The sequence below is a fragment of the Convolutriloba macropyga genome, chromosome 11, assembly GCF_964194025.1.
Source record: "Convolutriloba macropyga chromosome 11, txConMacr16.3, whole genome shotgun sequence".
In the NCBI taxonomy this organism is placed as follows: domain Eukaryota; kingdom Metazoa; phylum Xenacoelomorpha; order Acoela; family Convolutidae; genus Convolutriloba; species Convolutriloba macropyga.
In genome coordinates this window covers 4,991,017-5,007,290 of record NC_134478.1, presented here as the reverse complement: position 1 = coordinate 5,007,290, position 16,274 = coordinate 4,991,017, and the positions used below count along the sequence as shown (strand labels likewise).

Below are 16,274 nucleotides of genomic sequence, written 5' to 3'. Positions count from 1 at the left end.
CTCAAGCGCAAATTATTTCATCACAATCACACAAAAGCTAAGAAAAACGTGGAATGAAAGGAAGAACAGTGCAACTGATGGGAAGTAAAAGGCAAGAACAACAGCAATAAATGGAATAAAAAACTGTCTTGCCGATAAGTAACCGGAAGAACAACTATGAACAAAAGCAAAAACCACAAAAATAACAACAATGAAAACCTAAAATATAGATCAAAAATCGTAAATTATAGCTCCCATGTAAGGGAAAAAAATCAACAGTGAACAAGTTGTCCAATCAACAAGAAGCATATTTAAGATTGCAATCTAACAGAAATCGAAAAAATTGATCAACCGAAAAATCTATACAAATTAGAGTCAAGTTTAATGACAGTGCCGGAAAGCACTCAAGCGCAAATTACTTCATCACAATCAAAAACAACAAGAAACAGAGGAAATGAAGACATAACCAAACTGCTGATAAGAAAACGCAAAAGAAAAGGAAAACGAAAAGAAAAGACAAGAATAATGAAGAAATAGCTGTTTAAAATATAGCTCAAAGCTCGTCAATTTCAACGCATGTCCGGGGGAAATCCAAAGTGAATGAAGTGTCTAGCCCACAAGGACAAACTTCTTGCAGATAATATTCCAAACGGACAATAAAAAGACCAAACAATGACACGATGTCAAAACAGCAGAAGCAAGTTAAATCACAGTGCCCAAAAAACGTTAAAGCGCAAATTACGTCATCACAATCACAAACAAAGAGCACAGAAAAGCGTGAAATGAAAACAAGAACAGTGAAACTGATGAGAAGTAAAAGACAAGAACAACAGCAATAAATGGAAAAAAAATGTCTTGCCGATAAGTAACCGGAAGAACAACTATGAACAAAAGGAAAGACTACAAAAACAACAATGAAAACCTTAACTTTATAGATCAAAAATCGTAATTATAACTTTTATGTAAGTTAGATTGCAATCTAACAGCAATCCAAAAAATTGATCAATCGAAAAATCTATACAAATCAGAGTCAATTTTAATCACAGTGCCGGAAAACACTCAAGCGCAAATAACTTCATCACAATCGAAAACGACGTCAAAACGACGTTCATCACAATCAAACGATGTCAAAACATCAGATGCAAGTTTAATCACGGTGCCCAAAAAAGCACTCAAGCGCAAATTACCTCATCACAATCACACAAAAGCTAAGAAAAACGTGAAATGAAAGGAAGAACAGTGAAACTGATGAGAAGTGAATGGCAAGAACAACAGCAATAAATAGAATAAAAAAATGTCATGCCGATAAGTAACTAGAAGAAAAACTATGAACAAGAGGAAAGACCACAAATACAACAAGGAAAACCTAAATTATAGGTCAAAAATCGTAAATTATAACTCCTAAGTAAGTTGAAAAGCCATGAGTGAATAAGATGTCCCATCAACAAGAAGCAAACTTAAGACTGCAATTCAACAGGAATCCAAAATGATCCATCAATCGAAAAATTTAAACAAATAAGAGGCAAGTTTAATCACCGAGCCAAAAAGCACTCAATCGCAAATTACTTCATCAATCATGAACTACAAGAAACAGATCAAATGAAGATAAAAACGAAACTGCCGATGAGTAAACACAAGAAAAAAATGAAAGAAAAAAAAATAAAAATGAACAATCAGCTGTTTAAACTATAGCTCAAAACACGTAGACTTTAACTCATATTTGGCGAGAAATCAAAATAGAAAGAGGTGTCCAGCCAACAAGAATAAACTTCTTGCAGATTACAATCGAACAGGACAATAAAAACACCAATCAACCAAACGATGTCAAAAGACCAGATGCAAGTTTAATCACAGTGCCCCGAAAGCACTCAAGTGCAAATACTTCATCCCAATCACAAACAAAAAGCTAAGAAAAACGTAAAATGAAAGGAAGAGCATTGAAACTGCTGGGAAGTAAAAGCCAAGAACAACAGTAAATGGAATAAAAATGTCTTGCCAATAACTGACCGGAAGAGCAACTATGAACAAAAGGAAAGACCAAAAACAACAGCGATTAAATCCTTAATTATATAAATCGAAAAGGGTAAACTATTAACTATAAATTTCATGTAAGGGAAAAATCATGAGTGAATAAGGTGTCCAATCAACAAAATACCTACTTGAGACTGCAATCTAACAGCAACCCAAAATCATTGATCAATCGAAAAACTTAAACAAATCAGAGTCCAATTTAACCACAGTGCCGGAAAGCAGTCAAGCGCAAATAACTTCATCGCAATCAAAAACGACAAGAAACAGATCAAATGAAGATAAACCAATCTGCTGATAAGAAAACGCAAGAGCAAATGAAAGAACGAAAAGAAAAGACAAGACTAATGAACAACAAGCTGTTCAAACTATAGCTCAAAGCTCGTATATTTTAACTCATGTGTGGGGGAAAATCGAAAGTGAATAAGGTGTCCAATTCACAAGAATAAACTTCCTGCAGATAACATTCCAAACGGACAATAAAAAGGTCAAAGAATCAAACGATGTCAAAACATCAGATGCAAGTTTAATCACAGTGCCCAAAAAGCACTCAAGTGCAAATTACAATCACAAACAAAAAGCTAAAACATAAAATTAAAGGAAGAGCATTGAAACTGCTGAGAAGTAAAAGACAAGAAAAACAACAGTAAATGCAATAAAAAATGTCTGGCTGAAGTGTGACCGGAAGAAGAACTATGAACAAAAGGAAAGGCCACAAAAACAACAACAATGAAATCCTTAAATATATAGACCAAAAACCGTAAATTATAATTTTATGTAAGTGAAAAAATCAAGAGTGAATAAGGTGTCCAATCAACAAGAAGCATACTTCAGACTGTAATCTAACAGCAATCGAAAATGATTGATCAATCGAAAAATCTAAACAAGTCAGAGTCAAATTTAATCACAGTGCCGGAAAGCGCTCAAGCCCAAATTACATTCAAATCAAAAACGACAAGAAACATATCAAATGATGATAAAACCAAACTGCTGATAAGAAAATGCAAGAGAGAAGGAAAGAACAAAAAGAAAAGACAAGAATAATGAACAAAAGCTGTTCAATTTATAGCTCAAAGCTCGTAAAATTTAACTCATGTGCGGGGGAAAATCCAAAGTGAATGAGGTGTCCAGTCCACAAGAATAAACTTCATGCAGATAACATTCCAAACAAACAATAAAAAGACCAAATAATCAAACAATGTCAAAACAACAGATGCAAGTTTAATCACAGTGCCCAAAAAGCACTCAAGCGCAAATTACTTCACAATCACAAACAAAAGGCTAAGAAAAACACAAAATGAAAGGAAGAACCTTGAAACTGCTGAGAAGTAAAAGGCAAGAACACCAACAGTAAATGCAAAAAATGTATTGCCGATAGCTGACAGGAAGAGCATTTATGAACAAAAGGAAAGACCAAAAAAACAACAACAATGAAAACCTTAAAAATACAGATCAAAAATCGTAAACGTTAACTTTTATGTAAGGGAAAAAATCAAAGGTGAATAAGGTATCCGAAACAAGAAGCATACGTAAGACTGCAATCTAACAGTAATCCAAAATGATTGATCAATCGAAAAATCTAAACAAATCAGAGTCAAGTTTAATCACAGTGCCGGAAAGCACTCAAGCGCAAATTACTTCACAATCAAAAACGACAAGAAACAGATCAAATGAAGATAAAACCAATTTGCTGAGATTGCACTCCATGCTGAAAACAAAATGACCAACCATTCAAAAGATGTCATCAAATCAGTTGAAAATTTTATCACTGCGCCTAAAAGCACTCCAACGGAAAAAAAATCGAAAAAAAAAACAAAATTGAGACTGCTTATAAGTGCAGGCCGAACACGAACAATTAAAGAAAGAAAAACTATAAAAATGAAAAAGCTATTTAAAAGATTGTTCACAACTTGTAGCTTATAACTCATGAATTAGGGGAAGAACCAAAAGAGTATCACGTATACAAGTGAAAAAGAACAACAATTAAGATTTTATATCAACAGGACAACGAAATGAACAATCAATCGAAAAAGGTCAACAAATTAGATGCAATTCAATCAGAGTGTCAAAAACTCTCGAGCACAAATTACTTCATCACAATAAAAAAATGTACAAACAACAAATGAAACGAAAAGAAACAAAACTAAAATTGTTAAGAACCAGGAAAGAAAAAGAAAAAACAAGAACATTGCCAAGAATTTGCTTAAATTATACCTCACAACTGGTACCTATAACTCACAAATTAGGACAATACACAAATAACTACTCAAAAAGACCAAAAACTAACGTTAAAGAAAAACAAAACAATAAAAATGAAGAAACAGCTGTTTAAATTATAGCTCACAGTTCGTAACTTATAATTCATAAATTGGGGGAAAAACCAAAATCCAACGATATGTACAAGTCAACAGGAACATTTTGGATTGCAAACCAACAGGACAACAAAAGGACCAATCAATAAAAAGTCAACTAATCAGATGCAACTGTAATCACAGTGCCATAAATTAAAAAAATTTAAAGCGGAAATAACTTCATCACAACCAAAAAAATGGACAAAAAACTGGATATGCTTATAAAAGAAGGCCAAAAAAATAAATTACAAAGAAAAGACAAAAAGCTGTTCAAACGATAGCTCACAAACCGTAACCTATAACTCATCGATTACGGGGAAAACAATAAGTGAAAAAGATGTGTACAAGTCAAAAAGAACAACAATTAGGTTTGGAATCCAACAGGACAATAAAATGTCTGCTAAGCGCAAATCACTTCATCACAACCACAAAAATGCACAGAAAACAGATGGAAAAGAAACAAAATTGAACCTGCTTATAAGTGAAGGCCAAAAAAGAACAAAAAAGAAAAGAAAAAAAAAACAATAATAGTCAACAAAAATCTGTTTAAAATATGGCTCGTAAATTTTAACCCAAAATTAGGGGGAAATCAACAGTGAAAGACGTATACAAGTCAACAAGAAGAACACTTGCGATTGCATTCCAACAGGACAACAAAATGAACAATCAATGAAAAAATGTCATCAAATTAGAGGCAAGTTTAATCAAAGATCCAAAAAAGAACTCGAGTTCAAATTACTTAACTCATCACAGTCATAAACGCACAAAAAATGCACAAAAAATAGACAAAATGAAAAAATATATTGAAACTGCTGATAAGTGAACGCAAGAAAACAACAATCGAAGACAAAAGAAAAAGCTAGAAAGAGGAACAAAAAGATGTTTAAAGTTCAAAATTGTAATTTCTAACAGAAAAATTAGGGTGAAAAATCAAAAATTAATGCGGTGCACCAGCCGACAAGAATAACTATAACAAATCTCTCCTAACAACACGTTGCAACAAGTGTTGACCATTAAACCACGATGCTCAGCTCAAGCTCAGCACAGCTCAATTACAACAACAGATCTTTCATGCAGGTACTATCATAAAGAGTTAAAAGGCCCTCAAGCAAAAATTATTTCATCACAAAAAGACGTAACAAAGTTGCTGGACAAATGAGAGTCAATACAAAGATAAGACACATCTAACTTTAAGGGGCGGTAGGGCAGCACATGCACAGCAATTATTGATACTAATGAGCACAAATAACCAGATGCGTAAAAACTAAATAATGTTGCACATACAAACGAATGCAAGTTTTAGCACAATACAAACAAAACCACGTTCGAGCGACACATGTTGCTCAAAGGGAAATGGGATTAAAGAGCTAAACCATAACCGACTAACGTCGGGCACATTGCCCCCAAAGGAGCGGCGATCGGCTGGATTTGTCAGTAGCTAGCCACGGGGGGTGCACCGGGGGTCTGATACGGGGCAACTGTTGGGGGGGGGGGGCAGCGGGGGGACAAGTGGGAGGGGGGGGGGGTGGGGTGAGGCGTGGGGACAAGTGGGGCGGGGGTTCTTCAACCTCTAAGAACCACCCTTCACACCATAAGTTTAAGTACACAAAACAGTTTGAGTTGAAACAGAGCTGAAAGGCTCTAAGAGCACTTAATGCCCGCTGGGCGCTACCTGTTTATCCCGTTTTTGAGGACGAAAAGTCAAATGGTTCAGACGAAAAATCGGTCAAGCGAAAAATCGCATAAAAAAGACCAGCATGACTAATGTAATTGCTACGAACTTCGTTTGAGAGCAATTAGTCAATCAGCCAATAGAAGCGAGCCCCAAACTAAACATCCCAAAAGGTTAAAAAAGAAGAAACGCTAAACAACAATAGTTCACAAATGTAGCAAACTTGTGTGCAGTCAAATATAAGCATTAAAGGTTGCCGCCTAACAAGCTTGGAAAATTTACCATTCAATCAACTCATCATGAAAAGAGATGGCAGTTTTATCAAATTACCCACATTTTCTCACCCAAACAAATGAAATAAAAAATTGCACCCAAAGAGACATGCAAAATAAGTCAGAGAGAAAAATTCTTCAACCATTGGATACAGTGACAAGTTTGCATCTGATATTATGATTTCGAATGTTTCAAAACGGTTGCGTGCATTCTTTCGATTTCACGTCAGCAACGAACAAAAAACGTTAATACGTATTAAAACATTGTTATATACGTAATTTATACACTGATCAGATAACCCTGATCAGATAACCATCTCCCAGATCCATCGATATTGTTATCATTCTGATCTCTTCATGACAAAATTTGCTTATTCTTTTTGTTTAAACCTTTACCCTGACACCAAGTTAGTTATTTCAGAAAAATGGACAACATCCCTGCGCAATCATCCAGTAGCGTTTACTCAGGTGTGGTTAGTTCAAACTTTCAACAGCAAATTGATGACCTAGAAAAAATCAGATTTGACTGCGGAAATTTTTTTGCAAAACAAAATCTAAAAACTTGAAAACCAACAACATGAAATGAATGAGAGGCGGCGTGCGCAAGAGCGTTTATACAGGCAAAGATTGTGTGGTTATTTGCAATCCCCACTTCGACCCAACTGATGGAAGATAAGTTCTTGGTAACAATTTGATATTTTTTATTATCTCGGAGTTAACTTATCCGAAGATTAAAGCCTGTTATATTCTCCCAGGAACGGGGGGCAGAGGATAGTTTGCTTAGGCTACTGTCAAATTTATCTATTTTGAAGAAAAAGATTGGGTTTATAGCTGTCGGAGAGAACTGAAACAAAAAAGAATCACGTTAATGGCAGAAACATTTTCATTGCCTGAATATGAAGAGAAGCTGAAAGCTGAAGCGTCAAGAAAAGGATTCATTACTTCAACGAAAAATTGCAGCCATAAGAGTTGCAATCAATCATCTGACGCTGAGAAAGTTTTCAAAAAAAGAGCACGAAGTAGACAGCGAAAAAAGCAACATTGCTACGGACATAATGATTTGCTTTTTGCTATTGTCTGCCCCTAACTTCCAAAAATACATTTAATATTTAATTATTACATTAAGTGGAGCCTTAAATTAGTACTCCCTCTGATCATTCAAAAACAATTAATCGAGGATAAAAAATTTCTTCATTTGTTTTCAAAGCGTGCGATATTCGCAGCTCTGAAAGCAGCTTCTCTTTTTGATGTTTTGTTGGGTCTATTAGGTCGATTTTAAACTTTTATTAATTCAGTGGCGGGGTTCTCGTGATGCGATATAATCAGGAGTTGAATCTTTTTCGTTACGTATAAAAGAAGTTTCTATTTTTTACAGTTTTTTTAATTAACTGAATGCATGCCATATTGGCAGCTTTTGGAAAAAGAAAAAAAACTTAGTCTTTTATCTATCTTCTGTTACTAAACATTTTCATTTCTTTTTGCATGGGATTTTTTTGTAAGTATGACGATTCTTGTCTATGTTTATTCCGCAAATCAGGGTGAAGGTGTAACAACAGAAACATCGTCTTGTTGTCCAAACAAGTAACTATGAGCGCAAACGAAGGAAAAATTCTTCGTCAAAATATTAGATCAATACGTAAAAATTTTGATGAGATTGTTATAATGGTATCAGCATAAGAAGTTAAACCTGTGATAATATTTTTAACTGAAATGTGGCTCAATGACAATTGCACCACACATTGTTTTGAAATACATGGCTATCAAAAATTAAAGCAATGAACAGCAAGAAACTGGAAAATTTTATCTCTATGTGTGTCCGATGTTACATTCAAGGCAATGCTGAACTACTTTCAAAAGTTTGCTGATCTTTATTTCTTTAAGTTCTTTGTTGGTTTTTAATCCCGCTTTTTGTCTAATAGTGGAATTTTGTTACATTTGGAGAAATTTTACTTCTGGTCAGGTACCTTTCAACTGCTTCAAGGCATCACTAGACTAGGCTTCTTTGAAGCCTATTGATGACCTGTTGAAACTGCGTGATGTGTTTGTGCTGAGTGGATAACATGTCCTTAGCTTCTGAAAACCAATTTAATTTATATTATATTTGTGCCAGCATCTAATTTGCCATTAAGTTTGAAGCAATCGACTTCTCGACCGTTTGATTGACCTTTTCATGCATACATACATACATACATACATATATATATATATATATATATATATATATATATATATATATATATATATATATATATATATATATATATATATATACATAAATCTTTAAAAAGTATCTTTCAAAAATATCTTTAGAAAAATATTTGCGATCCGATATAAAAGCCAGCGTGACTGTTAATCACTGTTATTCATTCGACGTTCTTAGCTGGTCACCTAGCTTACAGTTTTATTATATTTAATACTAGGATAGCTAATAGTGTGATTGTGGGTTGTCAAATGTGCCGATGGTGTTGGGGTGTTGGAAGGGGCGAGGATGAAGTGAGTGCATGCGGTGTACCTGTAGCATCTCCCTTATTTAAGGAGGCTTCGTTAATGCTGTTGCTATCCTTCTAGTAAAATTTTTATTGCATTTTGCTAAATTTTTCCAAGTGCGGGATACAAGGTAAAAAACGTTCTGATTTCGGCTATTAACCAGGTAAAAAATTAACAAGGTAAAAGTTAATTTTGAAGTTAATAGGGGTGCTTGATACAAGCAACAGAACGGCGATGCGGTAGTGGTAGTAACTAAAATTATACAATTTTACTGCGTGTAATATTTTTTTGCATTTTCTATTTTATCAACCAAACATACCCGGCAGATTGCCGGAAAATAACCGCCACTGATTCCCATAATCACGATTGGGATTGAAAGAAGAAAAAAATGGATTTTTGGCGAAAAACATTTAAAGTGCGAACTATTTTGATGTCATTTTGGAGCTTAACATTCTCCTGTTTCACAGTGAGAGGATACAGGAGATAGTATCAATTCCAATAAGCATTAGAGATGGTAACTAAGACTTATAAAAACCAAGTTCGTGTAACGGGCATCTAAAACTGGGCTTTATGGGTTTAACCCGTTTCTATTTTTGATTTCGTTTTTTGATACTGACTCTTCAATTTAAATTCTTTTGCTGCGTAACTGATGTCTGAAAGCACTTTTAGCAGAATGAGAGAAGACTAGCCTAGAGAAGTGAAAAAGATTTCACGCAAAATGTTGAACAAGCTATTAATCAAAAAAGGTGAAGCGTGATAGTACCTGTATGTCATGGCATGTATGACACTGAGGTATCTGTCTGAAGAGATGAGCATGATGTTGAGGACACTGCCAGTGCACATGATGTTGTCAATCACTAGGAACATCTTGCACAGAGTCCTTCCCAGTCTCCACTCCTGCCACAGGATCGAGGGAATGTACAAAGGAATACACACTGATCCTAAACACACAAACACATATGGATATGTTGACACTCTCGCAAAGTAATAATAAATCCAGTTTCAATTTGTCTTCAATGAAAATTTCTCCATTGCGAAGAATTAGACTAGAAAATGTTTAAAGGGATAAACACTAATTCTTAAACACACGCGCCCATACATTGACAGTCAAGCACAGTTATTCAATGTTATTTTCTCTCAACTTGGAATTTTTCAATGAGACGAATCAGAATACATAACTCTTTAAAAAAGAAATTATATCCGCATCACTGTCATAATTTTTCTGATTAACGCATATATAATAGTTTTTTAAACTGAACTCGCAAGATGAAATAGATGAAGAATCTTTTTGTTGTTATATTAGTTGAATCTCAGCAGCTTCAAATTTTTCAATAGAATATACTTAGACAGTTAACTAACTTTTCGCTTGAGAATACTCCAACAGTTTACTACAAAAAATAAAGAATCAAGTTGGCAATTGAGACCAAAACGGATGAACAAATACTCATGAACGCATGTTTAATTCCTTTACAATTTGAATGACTTAAATTGCAATTTTCATGTAAAACAAACATAAAAGACAAGCGTCGGAGAAATTGCCTCCAGGTGCCTTGATTGTAGTTATCTTAAGCTTAGAGCGGCTAGCCTCATTAGGTGAGTGTACATGGGCTAAAAATTTGAGGAAGGGGGTTAAAATAATGGGTCTAAAACTGTCCTTTACACTTAATTCAGCAGTTTCGGTCACACTTACACTTTAAGATTAATGGAGCTCTAAAAGAACTGATGAGCGCTTTAATGTCCTCTGGCTTTGCCAAGTTATCCCATTTCTAAGGATGAAAATTCAAATCGGCCAGACCAAAAATAATCGCGCGAAGTCAAAAAAAGACCAATACAACCCAAAAAATGGCTAACATAGCTGGCAGATTGCCAGAAAATAGCCGCAAGATTCGTAGATCGGCAGTCTAAAAAAACCGTAAGAAAGACAGACCAAAAAATTCGTCTTTTCATTGAAGGCTGATCTGTTATATTTTGATTAAAAATCTGTATAAGTTATTGCTGCCTCTATTAGCTGATCTCAAATAACCTTCATTTAGAGTGACACACACCCATTTGACCTTATCTCTTTGAATTAAAGTAAATAAAAGTCAATTTCAAAGTGATGAAGTCATTTTTGAGAGCGAGGTAAGTCTAGTGTGACCAAAAATTTAATCACGCGCAGGAACAAAAAAACTCGCTCCACTAAGAGCGAAAAATGACGTCACACATGCAGTTCAGTTAAAATTGCATGAACGAATGAACAAAAAGAGTGGCTGTGACGTCATATGGCCGTAACAAAAATCATGACGACGAAATAAAAAAAACCAAGAGAAGGCCAATAATAGCCTCAGCTATCGCTGTGCGGCTATTAAACAAAAAATAAAATTTCCATCATTCGGAAATATCATGGATTGCTGAAACAAAATAAATATAAGCAGAAAAAAACCAAGTCAGATTTATTACTAATGACTGAAAATTATAAGTCACCCATTCTTGAAATATAAACATAGCTAACGTCGGATGAATTGCTTTCTAACACAAGCGGAAGCTCTCATCAATTGCAGCCCGCTTCGGTCGGCGATGGGGGTAGCCTGGAGAAGAGGGACCAAGGGGCTTCAAATGACGCCATTAACGGCTACAATATACATCTATTTAGATTTAAAGTGAAAAAAATAAAACCAATATTGGCGCACTTTTCATTTGACTTTTAGTAATAACTTCTGCCATTGAGTTCAGCTGCTTGAAATTGTGATTGAGAGAGGACTTTAGATCACGCGAAATGCAAAAAGTCAAGGGCGTAAAAGTCACTCGAAAAGTCAAAACCGTCAAGTGAAAATTTGGTTTTAACAAAAAACTAGGCCTAGAATGAACTATGAATGGATTATGAAAACCATTTAATACGATCCAAAAAATCGAACAAAACGGTAAAAGTCAAAGTGAAATTGCCGCATGTGAACAAAAAACCACTAGCGAGAAACCGAATTTTCGTTCAAACGCCGTTTTCTCACTCTACTTTAAAATTAGAGCGAAAAAAATTCACGCCACAAAACCACTTGCTTTTTCGCTCCACTTCCTGTTTCGGCGTGACCAAAATCACCGCTCCAATTTGACTTCAAAAATCATGAAGATGTGTGAACAGATCTTAAAAAAAGACAGCGCCCCAATACAATTCAAATTCTTTGAATTGTAAAAAACCAAGAGAAGACCAATAATAGCCCCAGCTATCGCTGTGCGGCTATTAATAAACTTTGTTGATGAGCAGGTATACAATCAAAAAGCTAACTCAAGCTAAGGGAGAATAACAACATCAATGTACAAGGCAGAAGAAAACTAGATCGTGGTAGAAAATTATCAAAATTTGGTCTTATACCATTTGAAATACTGCCTTTCCAGCAGTTTCATTGAAGCCTACTCGTAGAGACTATTATAGTTAGTTGTACGAGAGACCTGCACCGATTCTTAATGCCAAAAACCATTGTATACGAAAGAAGCCCAATTTGAAAAAGTTTCATCAATATTTACCAACTTCCGATCGTATACTGAAAGCTTCACTTCTTTTCTATCAACAACAAGTAAACATGTTTCTCGATTTCCGGAAATTCAATGATAAATTTTGAACAATTGATGTTATAAAAGGATAATGGAGATCTATAACACACCACTGACGGTACATTGGCGGATAACAGCCGCGAAGTGGAATGATCAGACCAACAGATATTTCATTTACTAAAAAAACTTTTTTTAAAAAAAAGATTTAAAAAAAAAGATTTATAAAAAAGAGTTCTCTAAGTTGACCGCCGATAGATAACTTGCGACCACATATCAGACCGGTTGGTTTCGTCAGTAGCTAGGCATGGTTTAGAGAGGCTAGCTTTAGCTTAATTGAAGGGGCGTGAGGTGAGCGCAGTGGTGGGGTGCACCGGGAGGAGGCTGATGGGGGTCGGGGAGGGGGGACGGTTGGAGGGGGTTTTTGGTTGCAAGGGGACCTTACGCGCTGAACAATGTGCAGCTGTAGGAATGGGGGGCTGATGGGTGTCAACTTCTAAGAACCACTCTTAGCACCATAAGCATAAGTCTCCAAAACAGTTTGTAAATCGCATACTTGGAGACTAGTGAGCTGAAAGGCTCTAAGAGCACTTAATTCCCGCTGGGCGCTACCTGTTTATCCCGTTTTTGAGGACGAAAAGTCAAATTGGTCAGAAAAATCTTTCTAGCGAAACATCGCATAAAAAAGATCAACAAGACTAATTGCTACTAACTTCGTTTGAGAGCAATTAACCAACTAATGTTTGCAGAGCAATTAACCAACTAACGGTCACTCGAGAAGCGAAATCAAAATAATGTTCAAGAAAATTATTTCGCATAAAAAAGCGCACGTTTACAATAATAGCTTATCCAAAACAACCCTCAAATCATGCTAATGATTAATGAAAATTAGAAAATAGAAGAATTTTAATTCTTTTCCAATGGCAAGAAAAATTATTCGAATTAGTGCTAAAAAGACTATTAACTTTCTAAAAACTAAGAAAAGATCAGGAATGCCTACCAGCTGAGCTATCAATGTAATAGCTACTAGCTACTACTCATACAGATACCGAAACAATTTTACAACATCAAAAAAAATCGTAAAAAGTATAAGAGCCGGAGAACTTGATTGATACCACATATGACGCTTACTGTTAGCGCATGTTTTAGTCATCCGAAATAAAACTAAAATTCGGGTGTGCGTTTAAATAAACAGATGTATACGCCACTTCTAAAGCTCCTGCTTAACTTCTAAGTAGTTAATGACAACACCGTAGCTGGTCAATTTGGACAAGTTCAAGAACTCACTAACACGACAAGTCCCGAGTTATTTTCGGCAATTTTTATTCAAACACAGACACTAGAAAAACTGATGTTAATCTGCGAAACAGACTGGCGCCGGTTACATTGAAATCTGGACAGAAAATTGAATGGTTCAACTGACTTAACAAACTATCAACTTCCCTTCAATCTGGCAAAATACGATATAGGTCTAGGTACTCAAATGTTTAAGGTTTTGAGAACCAGACGTTAAGATAACATGAATTATGAACGTAGTCATCAACATAATGAGTAATCCGATCACCAAAACAACAACGCTTCAAAAACAAGTCTCATTGTTTCCACATCGAATCAATATTACTCCAGATAGCAACTGATTCAAATAAAGTTGACTTTCATTAAGCTTTAACTAACTCATGAAACCAGGATGAAGCAATCGATTTAATGAGGGTAACAAAATTAGACCTAAAATTAGTCAAACTGTCTCAAACACGGACAAAAACTTGTTTAAATTCTGAATTTATACATGATAAAATGATTCATATGAATGGTTCTGAAGCCCATCTAAACAACCATACAGATTACATTCGATAGAGAATATATAATCTAAGCTGTCAAAATAAAATAAATCGTCCTGTGTCATGATCCCTACTAAAATCATCTTTAACGTCCACCCAATTCGAATTAACCTCTTTGGCGCTGAGATTTTATCGTTCGTTGTTGCCTTGGTTGAGGGTAAAACCAAAACTTGACAGCTGCCTTTTCATCTCTCGGTGGAGACAATACATAATACGCTGGATTGTAACGATTAGCAATCAACCAGACGTGATAAAAAACTTATATTTGAATTGGAATACTTTTTTCGCCAAAATTATATCGAGAGGCTTACAAACAACTGAACAATATATATTTTTTTCTCGTATAAAAAACTAATAGCAAACAAAATTTATGTTCGCGACATTGCATAAGATCATGAAGCTGATTCGCAAGAAACAAAATTTCACCGTAATATCGGACTCAAGCTCCCAAAAACAAATGAATTCAATTAATTGAGCTGCATTTCTGATTATTGCTTTCTATCTAAAAACAACAATCCCCAACTGGCCAGTGAATCAAGCTTACGAGAATTAAGCTCTCGGCATTATATATCTATCCAAGGCGGCCAGGAAAAAACAAATTCCCTTAAACACATTAGCTCGCTTTTTTGACGCAAAGATAAATTGAGAATAATACGTAAAAACATTTTGCATTGTCTTAATTTAATTCTTCACAAACAAGTGACTATAACATAAACATAGCCAGCTAATGTCGGACGAATTGCTCTCAAACGACTAGTGGGAGCTCTAACCAATTGCAGCCAGCTTCAATGGGGGGGGGGTATCCTGATTGGGACTAAGAAATTCGCTATGAGGCCTCAAGTAACCTAATTACTGGTTAATATATACCACTTTTGAATTGAAAAAAATGGCACCAGTTGCGGGGCACTTTTCATTTGACTTTTAGCACTAAATTGACGTAAATTCAGTTCAGCAGCTTGGAATTGTGAATGAGAGAGAACTTAACATCACGCAAAACGCAGAAAGTCAAGGGCGTAAAAGTCCCTCGAAAAGTCAAACAACGGTCAAGCAAGAAACCATAGCCGGTAGAATACCGCAAACAACTCGACGAAGCGTCGTCCATTATTACCTCTAACCTAACCTTACTGAAATCAGAACATCAAAATAGACACAAAAAACAAAGTAGCCCAATAAAATACAATTCAAAAAGTATTTGATAAAATTAAGGCAAAATGTTTCAGTTCAGGGTCTGGGTAGGTGCTGGGTAGTATTTTGAGGGGGTAGGTGGGGGGGGGGGCTAAATGGAGGGAGTAGGTAGGTTGGCGCGGAGGTATGTGCCCGGGGGTTGGTAGGTAGGTGTGGTGGGGGGGGTAGATAGCTTTGGGGGGACGTAGATAGGTAGGTGCGGGGAGGTAAGTGGGTGGTCTGCAGTTTGGATAAGAACGGCTGACTTGTATGGGATCGAAAAATCTCAAAAAAGACCTCTTCACCTTGAATATTATCCGCAGTTCCTGATTACTATGCATTACAAAATAAGCTACTGTTAAGGTCCAATGTTTGAAAATGGAGGTAAATGCTCCAAACGAAAGAAGTAAAAAAACCTGTAGAAAACAAGTACTCCTCTTCGAGTCACAAAAAGACACCTACGTTTACAATAATTAATTCTCTTCGAGAGCAATTAAAATGGGAACAAGTTTCTGAATATCAAAATCTTAAATTCCTATAATGCTCAAAAACGGCAGTTCAGGAGCAATTAATAAGCTCAGGAAATACAAAAAATCTATCATTCAAAATTTCAAACAAACCGACACGTCGTATGAATTGCACTAGAACGACAGACGGAAGGCAATTTAATTTAGGGGTGTAACTGGGAAATTTTTTTATGGGTGCAAAAACTTGTACCTCATAGGAATTTGATCCCTAAACCAGGAGAAAAGTCAGCCAGCGAAGAGATTAAAGCGTTTTCGGATGAAAAAACCGCCTGAAATCCGAGTAATTTCTCTGGAGCGACAACTTTTTTTAGACAACTGTTAATATTTAGAAGGAAAACATGAAGACAAGTTCAACCCACTTCTTATTTCTTATTGGCCTTTTAGCAGTAAACTGCCGCAAATTACGATTTCTGAAGGAGAACAAGTTAGATCAC

General features: G+C 35.6%; 3 protein-coding genes across 6 annotated transcripts in view; 1 reads left to right on the top strand and 2 right to left on the bottom strand.

The window, feature by feature from the left end:
* The window catches only part of LOC142349909 (AP-3 complex subunit mu-1-like), a 378,054-nt gene that overhangs the window by 133,643 nt on the left and 228,137 nt on the right, over positions 1–16,274 (top strand). The gene's annotated exons all lie outside the window — the stretch shown is intronic.
* LOC142349728 (uncharacterized) overlaps positions 1–16,274 on the bottom strand; it is a 236,666-nt gene that overhangs the window by 88,409 nt on the left and 131,983 nt on the right. The window lies entirely within an intron of this gene.
* The window catches only part of LOC142349726 (uncharacterized), a 117,769-nt gene that overhangs the window by 43,766 nt on the left and 57,729 nt on the right, over positions 1–16,274 (bottom strand). For all 3 annotated transcript variants that reach the window (XM_075401462.1, XM_075401465.1, XM_075401464.1), the window contains exon 3: positions 9,553–9,730. In XM_075401462.1, coding sequence (XP_075257577.1) covers positions 9,553–9,730 — 178 coding nt within the window. The remainder of the gene's footprint in view (positions 1–9,552; positions 9,731–16,274) is intronic.